Genomic DNA, 23,158 nt, shown 5'->3' with positions numbered 1-23,158 from the left:
CAATTAATGCAACTTCTTGAACAGGTGCGGTAGAAAACGGATGAATGGATTAAAATGCATGAGAATGTTTAATATTTTGAACGTTATTTATATTTTGAGCGTAATTATTAATTACTTATCGTGTTAAACAATGTCAGCTACGATTTATCTGAGAGCCAGATGCAGTCATCAAAAGAGCCACATCTGGCTCTAGAGCCATAAGCTCCCTTACCCTGATCTAGAAAGATACAAATAATTGCTATCGTGACATCTAGTGCAGTGGTCCCCAACCTTTTTGTAGCTGCGGACTGGTCAACGCTTGATAATTTGTCCCGCGGCCAAATTATTATTATTTTATTTTTTTGTTTCTTTTTTGTCATGAAAAAGGGATTGTGAGTGTATCTTGTGTTTTTTTATGTTGATTTAATAAAAAATAAAACAATTTAGAAAAAATTCTTACGCGGCCCGGTGGTTGGGGACCACTGATCTTCTGGACGATTTAAGAACTGTTTATTTCATTCAAAAATTCTGGCTCATTTTTATACTTAGCAAACTCATCCGGCGGGCCAGATAAAACCTGTTCGGGGGCCTGATCCGGCTCGCGGGCCGTACGTTTGATACCCCTGTCCTAAACGGAAGACGACTGAAATGGGTAACAAGACAGACAGCTTCAGCTAGGAGTTTTCAGACTACAATAAACAAACATAAATATAGCTATATGGTATTTACTGCATGCTAATAGGGTGTGCATAAATATACAGCAGCAACACTATCAAAGTTGTAATTAGTACTGGTTCATTATAAGCAACTGTGCACACATTAAACAAACATTTTTTTAAGCCAAAGTCGATAAAGCTGCTCATGATACTTTATATGTGGCTACTGCCATCTTGTGAAGTTGATTAAAAACACACAGGAGATTGCTTACAGCCACAACTGCCTTTTGATCTTGCGACAATTATTGTTACATCTTGTAGACTGTGTACCCACTATTATAGGATCTTCTGTCCATCCATCTGTCCCTCCTTATATCTATCCATCCATCATCCACTCCTCCATCCACCCACCAATTGTTCCATCCAAGTTTCTATTATTTTATCCATACATCCATTCAGAACTCATTCTTCCAACAGTCATCCATCCATCTTCCATCCATCCATCCATGCTTCCTGTCTTTCATCCATCCTTCTATTCCTCCATCATTCCATACATAAATCATCCATCCATCTTTGCAACATCTATCCATCACCTATTCTTTCATACATCCATCAGCCATCTGTCTATCCTTCATTCCATCAATCTATCATCCACCATCTTCCATCTACACTTCTATTCTTTCAATCATCCATCTATCCTTCCATCATGCATCTGTCCATCATACCATACATCCTTCCAAAGTCATCCATCCTTAAAACCACCCATCATCCATCCGTCTATCCTCGTATCAGCCATCCATCAGTCCATCATCTGTCAATCTATCCTTCCATGCTTCCATTTTTTCATCCATCCATCTATATATTCGTTCATTCACTCATACATCCATCAATGTATCTTTCCAATAATCTTCTATGTATCCTACAACCATCCATACATGCTTCCATTCTTTCATCCATCCATCACCCATTCATTCATCACACATACACCCTTCCAACAGTCCTTCATCCATTCTTACAACTATCCACCTATTAATGCTACCATCCTTCCAGTCATTCATCTGTCTTTCCTTACATCCATCATCTGTCCATCCATCCATCCATCCATCAATCCTTCCAGCCATCAGCAATCTTTCCATCCATCTATCTATCCTTCCACCCACCATCATTCCATCTGCGCTTATATTCTTTCAATCATCCAGCTATCATTCCATCATGCATCTGTCCATCATTCCATACATCCTTCCAAAATCATCCATCATCCATCCTTACAACCACCCATCATCCATCCGTCTATCCTCCTATCATCCATCCATTAGTCCACCATCCGTCAATGTATCCGTCCATGCTGCCAATCTTTCATCCATCCATTTATATATTTGTCCATCCATCCTTCCAACAATCATCTTATCTATCCTGCAACCATCCATACATGCCTCCATTCTTTCATCCATCCATCTATCACCCATTCATTCATCACACATACACCCTTCCAACAATCCTTCATCCATTATTACAACCATCCACCCATCCACCTACTCATGCTATGGCGGTATAGCTCGGTTGGTAGAGTGGCCGTGCCAGCAACTTGAGGGTTGCAGGTTCGATTCCCGCTTCCGCCATCCTAGTCACTGCCGTTGTGTCCTTGGGCAAGACACTTTACCCACCTGCTCCCAGTGCCACCCACACTGCTTTAAATGTAACTTAGATATTGGGTTTCACTATGTAAAGCGCTTTGAGTCACTAGAGAAAAGCGCTATATAAATATAATTCACTTCACTACCATCCTTCCATTCATCCATCTGTCCTTCCTTACATCCATCATCTGTCCGTCCATCCATTTCTCATCCATCAATCCTTCCAGCCATCCACCAATCTTTCCATCCATCCATCTATCTATCCTTCAACCCACCCATCCACCATCATTCCATCTGTGCTTCTATTCTTTTAATCATCCATATATCCTTCCATCATGCATCCATCCATCATTCTATTCATCCTTCCAAAATCATCCATCATCCATCCTTACAACCACCCATCATCCATCCGTCTATCCTCCTATCATCCATCCATCAGTCCATCATCCGTCAACCATCTATATATTCATCCATCCACTCATACATCTATCTATGCATCCTTCCAACAATCATCTATATATCCTACAACCATCCATACATGCTTCCATTCTTTCATCCATCCATCTATCACCCATGCATTCATCAAACATACACCCTTCCAACAGTCCTTCATCCATTAAATAAATGATAAATAAATGGGTTGTACTTGTATAGCGCTTTTCTACCTTCAAGTTACTCAAAGCGCTTTGACACTACTTCCACATTTACCCATTCACACACACATTCACACACTGATGGAGGGAGCTGCCATGCAAGGAGCCAACCAGCACCCACCAGGAGCAAGGGTGAAGTGTCTTGCTTCCGACACAACGGACATGACAATGTTGGTACTAGGTGGGAATTGAACCAGTGACCCTCGGGTTGCGCACAGCCACTCTCCCACTGCGCCACGCTGTCCCTTACAACTTACAACTATCCATCCATCCACCTATTCATACTACCATCCTTCCATTCATCCATCTGTCCTTCCTTACATCCATCATCTGTCCGTCCATCCATCTCTTATCCATCCAGCCATCAATCTTTCCATCCATCTATATATCCATCCACCCACCCATCCACCATCATTCCATCTGCGCTTCCATTCCTTCATCCATCCATCAATTTATTTGTCAATCCAATTCATACATCCATCTGTACATCCTTCCAACAATCATCTTACCTATCCTATAACCATCCATACATGCTTCCATTCAGCCATCTATTATCTATCACCCATTCCTTTATCCATACATACAACCTTCCAACAATCATTCTTCCATCCTTACAACCATCCATCCATCCACCTATTCATAATACCATCCTTCCATTCATCCATCTGATTGATTGATTGATTGAAACTTTTATTAGTATATTGCACAGTAAAGTACATATTCCATACAATTGACCACTAAATGGTAACACCCCAATAAGTTTTTCAACTTGTTTAAGTCGGGGTCCAGTTAATCAATTCATGTCCTTCCTTACATCCATCATTTGTCTATCCAGCCCTCTATCATCCATCCATACATCAATCCTTCCAGCCATCCATCAATGGCTTCTATCTTTTCAATCATCCATCTATCCTTCCATCATGCATCTGTCCATCATTCCATACATCCTTCCAAAACCACCAATCATCCATCCTTACGACCACCCAGTCCGTCATCAATCAATCTATCCTTCCATGCTTCCATTTTTTCATCCATGCATCTATATATTTGTCCGTCCATTCATACATCCATTTGTCATCCTTTCAACAATCATCTATATATCCTACAACCATTCATACATGCTTCCATTCTTTCATCCATCCATCTATCAACCATTCATTTGTCCATACATACACTCTTCCAACAAACATCCATCCATTCTTACAACCATCCATCCACCTATTCATGCTACAATCCGTCCATTCGTCCATCTGTCCTTACATCTGTCCGGCTGTCCGGCCGTCCATCTACCATCCATCCATCCATCCAACAATCCTTCTATTCATCCATCAATCTTTTCATCCATCTATCTATCCTTCCATCCATCCATCATGTCTCAATCCATCCATGCTTCCTTCCTTCCATCAACCTATCCTCTTGAATACATTCATCAATCATCCATCCATCCCTCAATCTATCCATCTATCCATCCATCCTCCCATTCTTCATCCATCAATCCATCCATTAATCCACCTATTCTTTCTTTCTTCTTCCCTCCTCATTTCCCACCTACTTTCCTTCCTTCATTGATCTTCCATCTGTCCTTCCTTCATTCGTCAATCTATCATCTGTGCTTCAATCATTTCATCCATCTCTGTTTCCTGGCTAGTCAGTAGAATATTGATAAATAAACAATTATAATAATAAAAGAACACAAGAATGTGTTTTAAATGCATGTCTTCCTTTTCATTCGTATGAAGGACAAAAAACACACACCCCGCTTTAATGTTGTGTGTAAATGCCGCACCTGTGTTTTTTATGCTGGCAGACAATTACTTCGGAGGTCTCTTTAGACCTAATTTGTTCTGTATAAGTCGTGCAAATTTGCTCGGCTCAGGCCTGAGCTCATCACAATTCTCTTGGATCACGCTCAAAATCAGGTTGAAAGAAAATTAACTTGGTTTTACAGATGCGCGTCGGTCCCCCTTGCACGCTTGTTCCTCCCCAATTGGAGCCGACCCAGAAAACGATCTACTCTCAATCAAAAAGAAACACACACAAAAAGGAGTTTAAATTAGTTTTTAAGAAGGTTAAATTTTCACCGGAGGGACAATTCCTGAGCTGTTTGTTTCCAACGCGGTAGAAATGTACACTGTAATTGAATTCATTTACCATCTCTCACTGTTTTTAATGTGCTAATCTTGAAGTCATTTTGGTATTGAAGTAATTACAAAAAAACTTCTTACTGGTATTAAATCTGTCTGGGGAAGGGAAGAACATTTCTTAACTTTAAACTTGATAATCCCACAGTGGGACTCCTCAGATGTACAATGTGTTCATTTGGGCTGATTCATATGAACAAATCCTATCACTGTTGTGCTGACATAAAGCTTCATAATGAAGTGAATTAAAGGCCTACTGAAACCCACTACTACCGACCACGCAGTCTGATAGTTTATATATCAATGATGAAATCTTGACATTGCAACACATGCCAATACGGCCGGTTTAGTTTACTAAATTACAGTTTTAAATTTCCCGCAGAGTTCCCTGTTGAAAACGTCGCGGAATGATGACGCTTGTTTGTGACCTTATTGGTTGGAGTGGACATATTAGCTCAGCACCACTTACGGCTAAAAGTCGTCTCTTTTCATTGCATAATTACACAGTAATTTGGACATCTGTGTTGCTGAATCTTTTGCAATTTGTTCAATTAATAATGGAGACTATAAAGAACAATGCTGTTGGTGGAAAGCGGTGGATTGCAGCTGTCTGTAGCACCGAGACTCAGCCGGTGTTTCTTTGTTTGTTGTGAAGCTTTAACACAGAGCGGTCAAGCGAACATGATTCTTTACATCAACCAGCATGTTTTTGGATGGGAAAATTGTGGTATATATCTTTCCGGAGACATCAGTGGATTATGTGTCCTCCTGCAGTAGCTGTCAAAAAGGCAGCTTTGAGCTTGGCTCCTCGGCTTCTCTCTGAGACACTGGCTTGTTCACCGTAGCCTTCTGACTTTGAGGTATGTCTTTACAATCTCACTAAAACACTATTAAAACAATAAGCAGATAAGGGATCTTCCAGAATGACCCTAGTAAATGTGTCTAATTACATGAGAAACTCTGACTGCCGCCACCCGGAGCCGTCGCTTTTTATTTTATTTTATTTTTTCTAGTCCTTCACTATCAATATCCTCATCCTCGTTCAAATTAATGGGGACATTGTCGCTTTGTCGGTCCGAATTGCTCTTACTGCTGGTGGCTCCCATTATAAACAATGTGAGGATGTGAGGAGCCCTAACACCGGTGACGTCACGCGCACATACTTCCGGTAAAGGCAAGGCTTTTTTATTAGCGACCAAAAGTAGCGAACTTTATCGTCGATGTTCTCTACTAAATCCTTTCAGCAAAAATATGGCAATATAGTGAAATGATCAAGTATGACACATAGAATGGACCTGCTATTCCTGTTTAAATAAGAAAATCTAATTTCAGTAGGCCTTTAATGAGCTTTAATATTCAGCATACCACCTAGCGCTGGTCAGTATGATAATATATGCAAAAAGTACAGTAAAATTATGCTGTAACACTCATGTTGCAAGCATATGCAGACCTAAATGAGTGTAAATAATGCAAAATCTTGTTTGCTTTTGACGTTTTCTGCAGATGTAAAAATAGCATTACCTCGTTAGCATCACCACCGAAAGACTTTTCTCACAGTGACTGGCACCGCTTGTTCACGTGTTGACATTGCGTACTTGCAACAGCGGCGACGACAAAAGGGAAGAAAACACAAAAAACAGGCCTAGCTGTCACTGCCTCGGCTTGTTACGCAATAGGCTAGAAGTAGGAGTCAGAACTTGACTGCAGCTGGAAGTTATTTTTAACACTTCAAACAAACTAAGCCAATTTAGAAGCCGTGTTAATTGAATCCCCACTGTCAGATAGGGAGGGAGAGAAAAGAGACCTTGCTTGAATTTGTCATCAAACCGCTTGGAAACATCTATTCTAATTTTTTTATTGTAGTTTGGTGCACATTTTTGGGCAAGTTTTAAACGTTTTACAGTCTTAAGTTGACACTTGTACCGTAACAACTGATCCATCTGACTACCACCCAATCATTTAGATCTTATTAATTTATCACTTCACTCTATAAGCGGAATGTAATTTTTTCCAAGTAGGATCAGATTTGCTTGATGGCTGTTAGTGACAGGCTCATTTTTCCCAAATTTTAACCCAGAGTTTGCAAAAATCAGAAGACAAATAGCATTAGAGCAGTGTTTTTCAACTTTTTTTGAGCCAAGGAACATTTTTGGCGTTGAAAAAATCCGGAGGTACAAACCCCGTTTCCATATGAGTTGGGAAATTGCGTTAGATGTCAGTATAAACGGAATACAATGATTTGCAAATCATTTTGAACCCATATTCAGTTGAATATGCTACAAAGAAGTTGGGAAAGGTGGCAATAAATACTGATAAAGTTGGGGAATGCTCATCAACCACTTATTTGGAACATCCCACAGGTGTGCAGGCTAATTGGGAACAGGCGGGTCCCATGATTGGGTATAAAAACAGCTTCCCAAAAAAATGCTCAGTCTTTCACAAGAAAGGATGGGGCGAGGTACACCCCTTTTGTCCACAACTTAGGGAGCAAATAGTCAAACAGTTTAAGAACAACGTTTCTCAAAGTGCAATTACAAGAAATTTAGGGATTTCAACATCTACGGTCCACAATATCATCAAAAGGTTCCAAGAATCTGGAGAAATCACTCCACGTAAGCGGCATGGCCGGAAACCAACATTGAAAGACCGTGACCTTCGATCCCTCAGACGGCACTGTATCAAAAACCGACATCAATCTCTAAAGGATATCACCACATGGGCTCAGGAAAACTTCAGAAAACCACTGTCACTAAATACAGTTCGTCTTTACATCTGTAAGTGCAAGTTAAAGCTCTACTATGCAAAGCAAAAGCCATTTATCAACAACATCCAGAAACGCCGCCGGCTTCTCTGGGCCCGAGACCATCTAAGATGAACTGATGCAAAGTGGAAAAGTGTTCTTTGGTCTGACGAGTCCACAATTCAATTTTTTTTTTGTAAATATTCGACATCGTGTCATCCGGACCAAAGGGTAAGCGAACCATCCAGACTGTTATCGACGCAAAGTTCAAAAGCCAGCATCTCTGATGGTATGGGGGTGCATTAGTGCCCAAAGCATGGGTAACTTACACATCTGTGAAGGCACCATTAATGCTGAAAGGTACATACAGGTTTTGGAACAACACATGCTGCCATCTAAGCGCCGTCTTTTCATGGACGCCCCTGCTTATTTCAGCAAGACAATACCAAGCCACATTCAGCACGTGTTATAACAGCGTGGCTTCGTAAAAAAAAGAGTGCTGGTACTTTCCTGGCCCGCCTGCAGTCCAGACCTGTCTCTCATCGAAAATGTGTGGCGCATTATGAAGCGTAAAATACGACAGCGGAGACCCCGGACTGTTGAACGACTGAAGCTGTACATAAAACAAGAATGGGAAATAATTCCACTTTCAAAGCTTCAACAATTAGTTTCCTCAGTTCCCAAACGTTTATTGAGTCTTGTTAAACGAAAAGGTGATGTAACACAATGGTGAACATGCCCTTTCCCAACTACTTTGGCACGTGTTGCAGCCATGAAATTCTAAGTTAAATATTTGCACAAAAAAAATGAAGTTTATGAGTGTGAACATCAAATATGTTGTCTTTGTACCATATTCAACAGAATATGGGTTGAAAATGATTAACAAATCATTGTATTCCGTTTATATTTACATTTAACACAATATCCCAACTCATACGGAAACGGGGTTTGTACACCACCAGCAGAAATCTCTAAAAACGACAGTAAAAAGTCGCAATTGTTGTATATGACTTCAAACCATAACCAACCATGCATCATCACTATAGCTCTTGTCTCAAAGTATGTGTACTGTCACTGCCTGTCATATCACGCTGTGACTTATTTTGAGTTTCTTGCTGTTTTCCTGTGTGCAGTGTTTTAGTTCTTGTCTTGCGCTCCTATTTTGGTAGCTTTTTCTCTTTTTTTGGTATTTTCCTATAGCAGTTTCATGTCTTCCTTTGATCGATATTTCCCGCATCTGCTTTGTTGTAGCAATCAAGAATATTTCAGTTGTTTTTATCCGTCTTTGTTGGGACATTGTTGATTGTCTTGCCATATTTGGGTGTACTTTGTGGACGCTGTCTTTGCTCCGCTGTAAGTCTTTGCTGTCGTCCAGCATTTGGTTTTTGTTTACTTTGTAGCCAGTTCAGTTTTAGTTTTGTTCTGGATAGCCTTCCATAAGCTTCAATGTCTTTTCTTAGGGGCACTCACATTTTGGTTATTTTTGGTTTAAGCATTAGACACCTTTTTACCTGCACACTGCCTCCCGCTGTTCCCAACATCTACAAATCAATTAGTGATCGGCTGCCACCTACTGAAATGGAAGAGTATTACATGGTTACTCTGCCGAGCTCTAGACAGCACTGACACTCAACAACAACAAATAATTTTGCAGACTATAATGACTGGTTTGCAAAAAATATTTTTAACCCAAATAGGTGAATTTACATAATAATCTCCCACGGCACACCAGCCTGTATCTGCACAGTGGTTGCAAAACACTGCAGTAGAGTAACACTGTCCTGAAGAAAATACGATTCTTTAGTCAAGACATTGTATGATATGTTGCTTGATGGCGGAACAACTAAATAAACAGCAAAAAAGAATACACAGGCATCAAAATGTTTGCATATCTCCAGACAAATAGAAGTGCTCTGCTGGCATCATGTGATGTATGTTACTGTGCAAGCGTTAACAAGGACATGGGTTTGTCTCTCTGCTGTTAAAGTCACAAAGGACATTTCGCCTCCCACCCCAGAATCAAAAATGGTACATTCCCGTTATTATACATTAAATACAATTGTCAAGTGCCATGACCTTTTGTGTCTCAGTTGAACCATTTTCCACAGAATGGAAATGAAAAATGGAACAGTATGGTCCTGTTGGGATCGGATCTGCTGGCTAGTAGTGACTAGGGATGGGTACCGAATTCAGTACTTTCATAGGCACGATAGCTACTGGTTATTGATTTATGTAAAATCAAACGGTGCCATATTCCAATACCTTTGTTGTTTGTCACATCCACTTACAGACTTAAACACTTGGCGGGCAAACACGTACTTTAAGGAGAAATGCACTTTCTTTGGAATTTTGCTTATCATTCCCAATCCTTATGTAAGACAGGCACATGTATATATTTGTCTTTTTTATGCATTCTAGTAAATCAGTGCAAGCAAAAGTCAACTTACAATGGATCTTATAGGAGTTGCTCTATTCCTCCTATAAAGCCCTTAAAAAATCCAAACACTTCCACCAAGGTTATTTATACAGACTCAGTATATATGTAATGTAGTAACAGGCACATTCATAATAAAATGTAACATTTACGTATTTTTATCGTTTTAAGCATAAACAGTGCATTAATTTAAAAAACGCACCACGACGTTCGCTTTTTCCTTTGACAACATCACTGATCACTACTCACTGCAGACTTCATGAGAGCCAAAACACAATTAAACATAACTCACTGTACAAGGTCTGCTCTCACTGGGATGCTGACTGTTATAATGTTGATACACTCCTGTTGGGATTAAACATGACTCATAACCCTCGCAAGTAAAAAAGGTGGGTGGAAAAAAGCGTCTTTCACGTGTCTGTTTTGCCATTTCCATGATCAAGTTGGCTATCCAAATATACCAACTTCTTAGTGTATGTCCACATCATTTTACTATACAGGTGAGGGACATGATTTATATGTTAGCGCTTACAATAACATTATCACTCAAACTTGATTAATATTCAGGTCACAACATGTACGTAAATGGAGTATTGTTGGCACTTTTTGGATGGTTATTTGTTGGGTTTTATGGTCGGAAAAGACGCAACAGACACAATGACGTCATGGCTCCCATTGGCTCCACTGTAAGCAGACTTTTATTGACGTTTATTTACAAGTTAGAACACATTGCAAAAAGGATGTATGTGTTCTTGCCTAGGTAGTGTTGTATTTTTCCATGCCAACAAAGTATGCCTGATAGAAAACACTCAAACGTGCTAGCTCAATGCTAATTTACATTGTATTTGTGATAGACATGCTACTAATTAGCATAAGCGATTTTGCAAAACTACGACTGAGATGCATGTTACAATCAAACAGGTAGTGTGAAATAAGTACAATACTTGCAGTACAAACACGTTTTACTGCGTAACAAAATACTTCAATCAACTTAATGGCAAAGACTACTCCCTGACTAGACAACACACCGTGTAGCCTATACACTACTGCCATCTTACATCTTAGAATTGTAACCACATGCAAAGTCTACTATAAGATACTTGCAAATTAGACTTAGAAGTGTTAGAAATTAAAATGTAACACCTGGATAGCCTCTTGTCATTATCAGCTCACTGTTAAATGTAAATTAAAAAAATCTAATTTTATTATTACAGAAATTAACATTCAATAATGTAAGAACACCCAGAAGTACTGGAAATTGGTACCGTTGAGTACCGGTACCGGGAACAGTAAGACAGTGTGTGCTATGCTGTTTGATGGAAAAAAAAACTCAACAGAAAAAGAAGTGCAAAATATGTAGAAAGATCATGTGGTCTATGTTCTTTTAGCCACATGATCAGCGTTTTACTCTGCTGATTATTTATGTTTAGGATATATTATGTTGTTTTCTCGGGTTTGCAATTCTTTTATCCTCATCCTTAGCTTGGCACATAGCTGGATAGAGCACAATAGCCGAAAAAGTAGGGCACCTATTTGAAAGTAAGTACTGAGACAACGTGATCAGAACAGCCATGTGACATTGTAAAAATGTCATATCACGGTAACTGTGGCCACATTATCATGGTTATCATTATTATCCTGTTATTGTTGTGCCCAGAAAGTACTTATACACACACACACACACACACACACAGTGAATTTTTTAACCAAGTTTTATTTTTAAGAAGTTAATGTGTCTTGTATTCATGTTAAGATTTAAATTAGCTCACGATTAGTACACTATATGCTTCTCTAAGCATTAGAGTTTTTCCTTGTGTGGTTTAGTCAATCACGGTTTTACAATACCGTATTTTTCGGAGTATAAGTCGCTCCGGAGTATGAGTCGCACCTGCCGAAAATGCATAATAAAGAAGGAAAAAAACGTATATAAGTCGCACTGGACTATAAGTCACATTTTTGTGTAAGTTATATTACGCATAAATAACCAACTGAGAACATGCCTGGTATGTTAACGTAACATATTATGGTAAGAGTCATTCAAATAACTATAATATATAGAACATGCTATACGTTTACCAAACAATCTGTCACTCCTAATTGCTAAATCCATGAAATCATACGTCTATGAAACGACTACGAGGCATGTTGTTGCCGGGTTCGATCTTCCAGGGATGCGTTGACAATGAACACAGCGTAAGGTAAGGTATGATGAATTCATTAAAGTAACGAAGGGAGCTAAAGAACAAAAATACTGGAGCTAATAGATAAACAAACAAAGGACGCTAGCATAAAAGCTAGGAATAGCAAACAGACAAGCTAGAATTGGCACGAAGGCACACTAAAAGGGAAAAACAAAATCATCAGCGTGAGAGCTGGAAATAGAAGTAAAAGCGTAGCGTCAAAAGCTAGAGGAATATACATACAAAAGGTCGTCTCTGTTGCACGAAGGCAAATTAGGATCCCAGAATGAATAACGAAAAGGGGCGAGCTTAAATAAGGGAGGTGATTAGAAGAAACAGGTGTGCTTAAATAAGGGGCAGGTGAACTAATGAGCTACCATGGTGACAGACTAAACAGGAAATAAAGACGTCAAACAACAGAGTGATACAAAAATGGAACAATAAACCAGAATATGTACAGATCCGAGCAGTGGATCGTAACAGTCTAGTCTCTTACGTGAATGAGCTAAATAATATTATTTGATATTTTACGGTAATGTGTTAATAATTTCACACATAAGTCGCTCCTGAGCATAAGTCGCACCCCTGGCCAAACTACGAAAAAAACTGTGACTTATAGTCCAAAAAATACGATAATTAAAATGAAAATAATACTAATTATGTAACTGTAATATACTAAGTAATACTAAGAGTCGGAAATGTTACCGCAGTACAACTTTACACCGGTAAGTGTGACATCCCTTTAACAGACACAATCGCATACACATATATTCAGTACTAGTATTTAAGTTCATTTTTAATGTTTTAATTGTTTTTGTATATTCATTTTTTTCAGGCAATGACATATTAAAAAAAAAATTTCAAGGTAACACATAATAATATAAATTAATATACCGTATTTTTTGGACTATAAGTCGCAGTTTTTTTCATAGTTTGGGCGGGGATGCGACTTATACTCAGGAGCGACTTATGTGTGAAATTATTAACACATTACCGTAAAATCTCAAATAATATTATTTAGCTCATTCAAGTAAGAGACTAGACGTATAAGATTGCATGGGATTTAGCAATTGGGAGTGACAGATTGTTTGGTAAACGTATAGCATGTTCTATATGTTATAGTTATTTGAATGACTCTTACCATAATATGTTACGTTAACATACCAGGCACCTTCTCAGTTGGTTATTTATGCGTCATGTAACGTACACTTATTCAGCCTGTTTTTCACTATTCTTTATTTATTTTAAATTGCCTATCAAATGTCTACTCTTGGTGTTGGGTTTTATCAAATAAATTTCCCCAAAAAATGCAACTTACACTCCAGTGCGACTTCACATGTTTTTTCCTGTTTTTAATATGCATTTTTGTTCGGTGCGATTTATACTCCGGAGCGACTTATACTCTGAAAAATACGGTAATGCAAAAGGTAATGCACAGTATGTAAGCATGATGATCCAGTTTTGCCTGAAAAGGAGTGGAAAGAAGATAATTTATTTAATCCCACCCCCAGTTCTCCATTCAGTGATTAATACATTGAGTGTCTCTGTTACTTTAAAGATTATAATACAAGTGTTGTATCATGGTGGCGTTACCACAGGTAACAATAATTATTACACTTTAACAATAATTTATAGTAACAGTATAGGAAGAATGAACAATACCAACAATGGTAATGGACAAAATACCAACATTGGTAAGGAAACATTGAGCCAACATTAACACTTTGAGACAGAGTACTCATCTCTATATTAGAACCAGACCCGATTTTTGTATAATAGTTCAAATCGATTACTAGTTTGGCATTGCTTCTGTTGTAAGTCCAGTTGGTTTCATAGTTAATTAATATTATGTCAACTTTGGTGCGACACGTCATCACTGGCTGAATTTGATTGATTCCTGAGACGACGTGGCAGCAAAGATGACCGCTTCTCACCTCAGTCCTTTATGATGACAAATAACCTCGTGGTAGGTGGAAAACAGAGCAGTCGTTTTCGAAGGTTGTGCTTTGTGTGCACAACCATGGCCGACACTCGACGCGGCACAAAGAACCTCATTACGGGCTCCACAGTAACTCTCACCGGGATGCTTTGACAGCGCGGGGGGAATATTTACGCCGCTTCACTTCTCCGCCTTTTCCTAATCACACTCTGCTTTTCATCCACTGCCAAAACTTGCCCTGCCACGCAACCATTACCTCCTTATTATGAAGCTTTCATATCAAGCATTAGCGGTTATTATCTCATCCGATGCTTAAGCAGTGGAACATTTGCATATAAAAGTGAGTCATCGTGGACACTCCCGCTTGGACTTAATTATTAATGGCGGATATACGACGGGCATGATTGTTAAGTGTGTTTCTTTGTCTTTTCTACCAGGACGGGAAGATGTTTTCTTTGGAAATGGCCGAAGCAAGGGCGATGAACCTGATCGTCACGTCGCGCGAAACAGCCCACTGTCTCATCAATGAGGTCAACGCCGGTGTCAACATTTACGTGAGTGGTGGTACTTATAAACCTAGAGTTCATTAATGAACCAAAAGTGCATTAGCCTATGAAGCACTTCTAAGTCCCCGTGCTCCAGAACTCTTTGGCCTCCTATCTATCGCACACATAGCAGTTTTCTTATGTGGGCTTGAAATTTGTCTGCACCGCTAAGTGTTTTCTTTATTGATAAATGTGCTTTTCCCGCCTCATATCCTGCCACCGTGTCAGTCTATATCAGTGTCCTATCAGCCTGCAAGCAGGATTTACATTTGGAACTCAGGAGGGCAATGTTCCAGCGCAAAGTGTCTCTTCATTGCATGCATAAACATTTCTACTCTAGGAGCTGTTTTCAAAGGCAGTGGAGCCTCTAAAGCAGGGGTGTCAAACGTACGGCCGATCCGGCCCGCAAACAACTTTTTTCCGGCCCGCGTGATGAGTTTGCCAAGTATAAAAATGAGATGCTTTTTTTTTTTGACTAAAGAAACTGCTGTTCTTAATGTGTTCACTTGATGTCACAATAGCAATTCTGTTTGGCAAGCAAACGGTTTATACTGGGGCCAAGAAAGAGGTACACAGTAAAGGCAGACTGTGGCTCCTCCTCCTCAACCAGTGACGTGCTGTCAGGTTGAGTGCCTCACTTGCCACCAGGAGAGGTAAAAGGCTTAACTATGAGATGTTCAAAAAACAGAGTAATAATCAAATCAAATCAAATCAACTTTATTTATAAAGCACATTTAAAATTTACCACAGGGGTAGCCAAAGTGCAGTACAATGGGCAGGTTAAAAGATAATACGAGAACCGAGCAAACAACACAACACAAACAGAACATGATAAAAAATAAATAAATAAATAAAACATAAAAACAGGTTCACAGCAGGTGTATAACGGGGCACCATTGCAGGATGGATATCACTCAGTGCTAAAAGCCTAGGATTAAAAGTATGTTTTTAAGAGAGATTTAAAAACAGGAAGAGAGGAGGCTTGTCTAACACTCAGAGGTAGGTCGTTCCAGAGCTCGGGAGCAGCAGCGGCGAAAGCTTTGTCACCTCTAAGCTTCAACCTTGTGTCAGGGACCGTCAGTATTAACTTATAAAAATAATTTTGAATATTTCTTTTTTGGTCTATGCTTTCTATGTGATTTTGGTGTGGTTCCTGTATATTTGGATCATTTCCATGGTCAAAATCACAGAAATTCTGTGTTTCCTGATCAAAATAACGCTGCAGACCAGAAGTGAGGCAGACACAGGTGGTGCCTCCACGGCTACACAGAAAGTGTTTTGAGCGTGTGCGTGAGAGGGGGCGCCTGCTTGATGCCACGAGGAAAGGCAGGCCATGAGGCAGCAAGTACCTCTGCCTCAAAGTAGGGGGCGATATATTGTTCAATGCCTCAGCAGTAATCTGACTTGCCACACTGGGAGAAATGGGGGCGCTAAAGCTAGCAGACACATGTCTCTTCAGCGGAAGCCAGCCTTTTTTCTTTTTTTTTTTTGAAATTGTATTTATAACAAACATGGCATTTTTATTAGTGTAAGACAGCGTTTGTGGGTGTTATTGCTGCTTCAGGTACAAATACAGAAAGGTAAGATACACTCACAATACTTGATTTATTTTGTTAAAAGAAAATGGGACCAAAAAGTATTTAATAACAACTTTGTCAAATACTTTTTGGACCAATTTGTCGAACCATAATATCATTATGATAACGTTTTTATGAAAACAAATTACTTCCTTCGTTTTCCTGTTATTCTAATGTGCAACCTAAATCAACAATGGTTCCAACTGCTCATGTAAATTTAAGTAAAAAAAAAAAAGAAGAAAAAAAACTCCAAAAGTATCCATGCCTCACCTGGTGTATAGTTCACCGCACGTCACTGTCCTCAACCCACATGAAACTTAAAACCTGCCGTTTTATGTCTTCTGCTTCGAACACATTGTTAATCGGCACCATCGTTTGCCTTAAAATGTCTCTGTCAAACACAAGAAAAGTGAACTTAAAGGCCTACTGAAATGAGATGTTCTTATTTAAACAGGAATAGCAGGTCCATTCTGTGTCATACTTGATCATTTCGCGATATTGCCATATTTTTGCTGAAAGGATTTAGTAGAGAACATCGACGATAAAGTTCGCAACTTTTGGTCGCTAATAGAAAAGCCTTGCCTTTACCAGAAGTATGTGCGTGTGACATCACGAGTTGCAGGGCTCCACACATATTCACATTGTTTATAATGGGAGCCACCAGCAGTAAGAGCAATTCGGACCGAGAAAGCGACAATTTCCCCAATAATTTGAGCGAGGATGAAAGATTTGTGAATTAGGATATTGATAGTTAAGGACTAGAAAAAAAAAAAAAAAAGCAGCGGCAGTGTGAGCTTTCAGATGTAATTAGACACATTTACTAGGATAATTCTGGAAGATCCCTTATCTGCTTATTGTTTTAACAGTGTTTTAGTGAGATTGTAAAGACATACCTCGAGGTCGGATGGCTGCGGTGAACACGCAGTGTCTCAGAGAGAAGCCGAGGAGCCAAGCTCACAGCTGCCTTTTTTGACGAATAATCCAATGATGTCCCCGGTAAGATATAAATCAAAATTTTCCTATCCAAAAACATGCTGGTTGACGTAGAGAAAACATGTTCGCTTGACCGCTCTGCTTCACAACAAACAAAGAAACACCGGCTGTGTCTTGGTGCTAAAGACAGCTGCAATCCACCGCTTTCCACCAATAGCATTATTCTTGATAGTCTCCATTATTAAATGAACAAATTGCAAAAGATTCAGCAAAACAGATGTCCAAAATACTGTGTAGTTATGCGATTAAAGCAGACGACTTTTAGGCGCTAGTGGTGCAGCGCTAATATTTCCTGACAGCGTGACGTCGCGCATACGCGTCATCGTTCCTCGACGTTTTCAACAAGAAACTCGCAGGAAATTTAAAATTGCAATTTAGTAAACTAAAAAGGCCTTATTGGCATGAGTTGCAATGTTAATATTTCATCATTGATATATAAACTATCAGACCGCGTGGTCGGTAGTACTGGGTTTCAGTAGGCTTTTAATGGTTTTTTGAATAGATTTTACATCAGTTTTTTACCTTTGTTGAGTTAGCACTGGATTGACACGCGGACATGACAAAGGAGGTATTTGATACCTAAAAGAGTTTACATATAGTGTTCTTTGTTCAATCCCGGAAAGATTGTAATTTAAAAGTTTAATCCTGGCTTTGTAGATACACTGAGACAAAGTCTAAACTCATTGTGTTTTTGAAGCTACACCAATTTCCTCAGAACTTTCAACAAACTTCAAGTGTTTTGTCCAGAGGATTATTTGTGATTTGTACATTTTCATAATGTGCTTGTTCTATTTTTGGCCAGAGTAAAACAGAGAAAACAACCTGGAGTTGTTTTTATGTTGCCATGATTTTACCATTACGGCCCAATTTGGAATAGATTGTCCTCCATGCGGCCCCTGAGTTAAAATGATTTTGATACCCCTGCTCTAAAGTCAAAAATATGCTATGCAAGTTTATTGGTTTCCATTGACAGGTATCCCCAAAACATGGAGATACTCTGTTCCAGGGTCAAACGGTGGCCTATTTGCCGTGCAATTGTAAAAATAAGATGAGAGAGTCAGGCCTGTGTTGGTGCTCAAAAGCAAGATGAAAGTGCCGGTTTCTACTTTTCCTCTTTTGTTGAGAAGAAAAGTTCTTAAAGGCCTACTGAAATGAGATTTTCTTATTTAAACGGGGATAGCAGGTTCATTCTATGTGTCATACTTGGTCATTTTGCGATATTGCCATATTTTTGCTCAAAGGATTTAGTGGAGAACATCGACGATAAAGTTTGCAACTTTTGGTCGCTAAAAAAAAGCCTTGCCTTTACCGGAAATAGCAGACGATGTGCGCGTGACATCACGGGTTGTAGGGCTCCTCACATCCTCACATTGTTTACAATCATAGCCAGCAGCAGCTAGAGCTATTCGGACTGAGAAAGCGACAATTTCCCCATTAATTTGAGCGAGGATGAAAGATTCGTGGATGAGGAAATTTAGAGTGAAGGACTAGAAAAAAAAGGGGGGGAGGGGGTTTGCTGCTAGTGGGGTGTATAATATAGTCAGGTTGTGTCATGGATGCAAAGGATTCTGGCTATTTGTTGTGATGCGTTTATGTTGTGTTACTGTGAGGATGTTCTCCCGAAATGTGTTTGTCATTGTTGTTTGTTGTGGCTTCACAGCGTGGCGCATATTAGTAAGAGTGTTAAAATTGTTTATCTCACAACCATTAGTGTACTCTGTATCATCCAGTATGCCTTGCAGTCGTGTGCGTGTGTCAGTGGAAGCCACACACAACATATTGCTGGACTGGCAAGCAGTTTGTGCATGTTGTAGAAGGTGTCAAAGGCAAAGGCTTCATAGCATGCCCTAATACTTATTAACTGGGTGACTGTCGGCAGACATACTTGAGAATGTTAACGTCAACTATTGTCTTCTTCGCTTTGTGACACGGGTCCAAAATGGCTCTTTGAACAGTAAAAGTTACCGATCTCTGAGCCATGTATATCATATATTTCCAAATGGTTCAACCGTCACCCGCCCGAATCTATTTAAAATCTATTTTTTCGTCATGTCACCCGCCCGACCCGCGGTTTATCCGCGGACTCGGCGGATGAGACCGCAAACCGCGCATCTCTACTAAGAATGTGCCATACCGGCCCTCAAGTTCAGTTCAAAATCTGAGAGACAAACACTTTTGCAGAAAATTGCTAAAATACTTGAGTGATCCTGTTCTATAGAGGAACTTGGACTACTGTAAACACATTGGCAGAACCTTGCATCGCCAATCAACCTTGCTAACAAACCCAGAACACTGGGACATGTCTGTGTGGCTGTGTTATTATTCTGCGCCGGTATAGAGCACGGATACAAGGTTGTTGACTTCAAAGAGTTAATGGAAAGCTGTATTTGTTTTGGAGTTTTGCCGAACATCCGCAATCCCAATGTGAGAAAACTGCTAGCACGAGGCCGCTACCGATGCCGGAACTGTAATGGGAATACAATCTATTATGCCTATGAAGCCTTCTAAAAGTCATTCGAAGTCCTCCACGAGTAGATAATAGGTTGCCACTCGCTTGTGGACGGAGGAGCAGTATGAGCAAGGTGATGTGTCACTACGCCTGAAAAGTAGTACTTTTGTGTTAGCTTTTACAATAACAAAGTCGCTATAACTTGGTTAATAATATGCAGGTCACGGCATGTAAATGGAATAGATAAATCCCAATTACTTGCATTGTTAGCCGTCTATTACTAGCAGTTTTTTACTATTTAGAATGCACATTATAGGGAACGATGTGTGTCGATGTCTCACAGTGGGATTGTTGATGATGGGCAACATTTAAACAAAGATCAGTTTTCCTTCAAGGATGCAATTACAAGAATAATATTGGAACATCTCGAGCGTACATAAGAGTAAAGTCGTAATTTAACGTTAATGAGTTTGAGTTTGAGTTTATTTCGAACATGCATGCATACGACATGATACGTCACAATTTCCATTTTCTCTATTTAACATGTTCGAAAAGGAGTAGGAAGAAGTAGAGCTTATTCAATCCTACCCCTTTTCATTTACATACCAGTTGCTAAAACTTTTGTTCACTTCCTATTCTCAATTTGTTCACAATGTACTCCATAACTAATAACATTAAAAATAAATAAGAATGAGTGTGAATGTTGTCTGTCCATCTGTTTTGGCCCTGCGATTAGGTGGCGACAAGCGTTAGAAAATGGATGGATGGAAGTTATATTTCAATTGGTGAGATAAGTGAGATTATCAAGAAAATGAATGAATGGATGAAATAAATTCAGAATGTTTATCATGGTTCTTCTTTGTACTTTGTAAACACTTGAAGTTTGAAAAGCTTCTTGAAGTGGATCATAGCAGTACGTTGTTGGATTTCTTTGCTTAATCCATTCCATAATTTAATTTCACATACTGATATACTGAAGGTCTTCAGTGTTGTACGTGCGTGCAAATGTTTTAAACTCTATTTTTGTCTAAGATTATATTTCTCCTCGTTCTTAACGGCAAAGTTTGATTTTGGGTGTGTTGCTGATGCATTCCATTTTTTTACATTGCAATATTATCATATTCAAGCTGTAATTATGAGAATATAGTTGGTAGCGTACAATATACAACACTCATGTCTAACTAAAATGCAGTATTGGCGCTAGGAATCTTCAAAATGGGATACAAGGGACCCAATCAAATCATAAAAACGGGGTCCCACATCAAATTTTTGGGGTGCCTCTTTTTGCAACCGTTTTGAAAACAAATGATAAATGTATGCATTGTCCTGTTATATCTCACATTCTATATTGTGTTTTGGAAAAAGGTTGTTATAAACGTTATTTAATTCATTTAAAAAATTACGCAAAAGAAAACTAATGCAGTATTTGTGATTGATAAAACTTTCGGCGAATCAAAATTTATGAAACGGTACAGGAAAGTGCATTACTTTGAAGTCGACCAATAATAAATAATAATAATGTGACCCGTAAAATATACTGTATTTTCATGACCATAGGGCGCACCGGATTATAAGGCGCACTGCCGACGAATGGTCTCTTTTTTTATTTTTTTTAATATATATTTAAAGGAATCATATTATTAAATTTTTTTTCTAAATTGAAAACACTTCCTTGTGGTCTACATTACATGTAATGGTGGTTCTTGGGTGAAAATGTTGCATAGATCATGTTTTACAGATCATCTTCAAGTTGCTTTCTGACAGTCGCTTCAGGACATGCAGTCTTATTTACGTGGCTCACCTACGACAGTGTCTTCTCCACGTCATCTTTGTTGTAGCGGTGTAGCGTGCAAGGACGGGAGTGGAAGAAGTGTCAAAAGATGGAGCTAACTGTTTTAATGACATTCTGACTTTACTTCAATTAATAACGGCGCAGCATCTCCTCATATGGAAACTAACACACCGGAAATGCGTCCTGTGAAAAAACCTCGGACCGTAATTTTCTAAAAACTAAAGTTCCTCGGGTGAATAATGTAAATTCATTACACCAGTATGTTTTAGCGCTTCCATGGTGAGTTTACTGACAGATATAAGTAAGAACTTTACACTACTTTATATTAGAAATGGCACTAAAACATTTACGACTAAAACATTTTGATAGATTTTTGAGCGCAGTGTATAAAGTTATATAATTTCAATGGAACGTTTTAAAATGTTGGTGTTGTTTACTTTAGACTTATCTCTTATATTGGACTGCCATCTACTGTTCACAATTATAATTACACCCTGTGCCAAATAAAATAGTGTAGCATCCCGGAAGAGTTGGTATTGCAGGGAACTCTGGGTATTTGTTCTGTTGTGTTATGTTGTGTTGCGGTGCAAATATTCTCCAGAAATGTGTTTGTCATTGTTGTTTAGTGTGGTTTCACTATACGGCACATGTTTATGACAGTGTTGGCGTTGTTTATAAGGCCACCCTTAGTTTGACATGTATGGCGGTTGAGTAAGAATGCCCTTCATTCCTTTCTACATGGGAGTTTTAAAAGTATTGAGGTGGGTAAGCTCAAACTTATAGTCCGGAAAATACGGTAAGTAAGTCACATGCGCCGGCAAAAAGCAATAATTGTTTAAGATTTTTTTTTTTTTCAAACCGCGTCCTGAGGACTTTTGGAATTTTGAGTCTTTTCTGATTTCAATGCGTAAAAAGACAAAAAAAGTGTGTTAGCTCCAAAACTGTAAGAATTTAGAGTAAGAATTGTAAAGTTGTAATATTATGAGATTCAAAGTTCTAGAGTAAAGTAAAGCAGATTTTTATGAGAATAACATCCTAAAACTAAACTTCTAATTGCGAATAATAAAGTGTAAGTATAATTGCTACGTTGCTAATTTGTAACTCCCCACTTCATGTTGTTGAAGCCTCAAAATGATGAATATATGTCTGCACAATAATATTTCATGACAATTCAGCTTTTGCCACGAGCTGCGACAGATGTACAGCGTTAATGTCACAGCGTGCTCGTGTTAGCATGGAGGGGTGACCCTGAGCCAAGCTGTCAGAGGCGGTGACACAAATTCTCAGATGCAGAACAGCTGCTGTTTTCTCTGACTCTGCAATGTGCAGTTGAACACTATTATCCCCCGGTGATGCGGCTCATCCCTCAAAAACAACAACCTGTAGTCACAGGGAACGTTGTCCAGACTCTGGGCGATAAAGGTTGCGGTATCGCACAATTGTCAG

The 23,158-nt window shown here is 39.1% G+C and overlaps 1 protein-coding gene across 1 annotated transcript in view; it reads left to right on the top strand.

Annotated features, from left to right (window-relative positions):
- The window catches only part of eng (endoglin), a 117,539-nt gene that overhangs the window by 58,351 nt on the left and 36,030 nt on the right, over nucleotides 1-23,158 (top strand). The window contains exon 4 of the mRNA XM_061876416.1: nucleotides 14,794-14,910. Coding sequence (XP_061732400.1) covers nucleotides 14,794-14,910 — 117 coding nt within the window. The remainder of the gene's footprint in view (nucleotides 1-14,793; nucleotides 14,911-23,158) is intronic.

The sequence above is a fragment of the Nerophis ophidion genome, linkage group LG17, assembly GCF_033978795.1.
Source record: "Nerophis ophidion isolate RoL-2023_Sa linkage group LG17, RoL_Noph_v1.0, whole genome shotgun sequence".
NCBI classification, from domain to species: Eukaryota; Metazoa; Chordata; class Actinopteri; order Syngnathiformes; family Syngnathidae; genus Nerophis; species Nerophis ophidion.
This window is presented reverse-complemented; position numbering and strand designations above follow the sequence as displayed.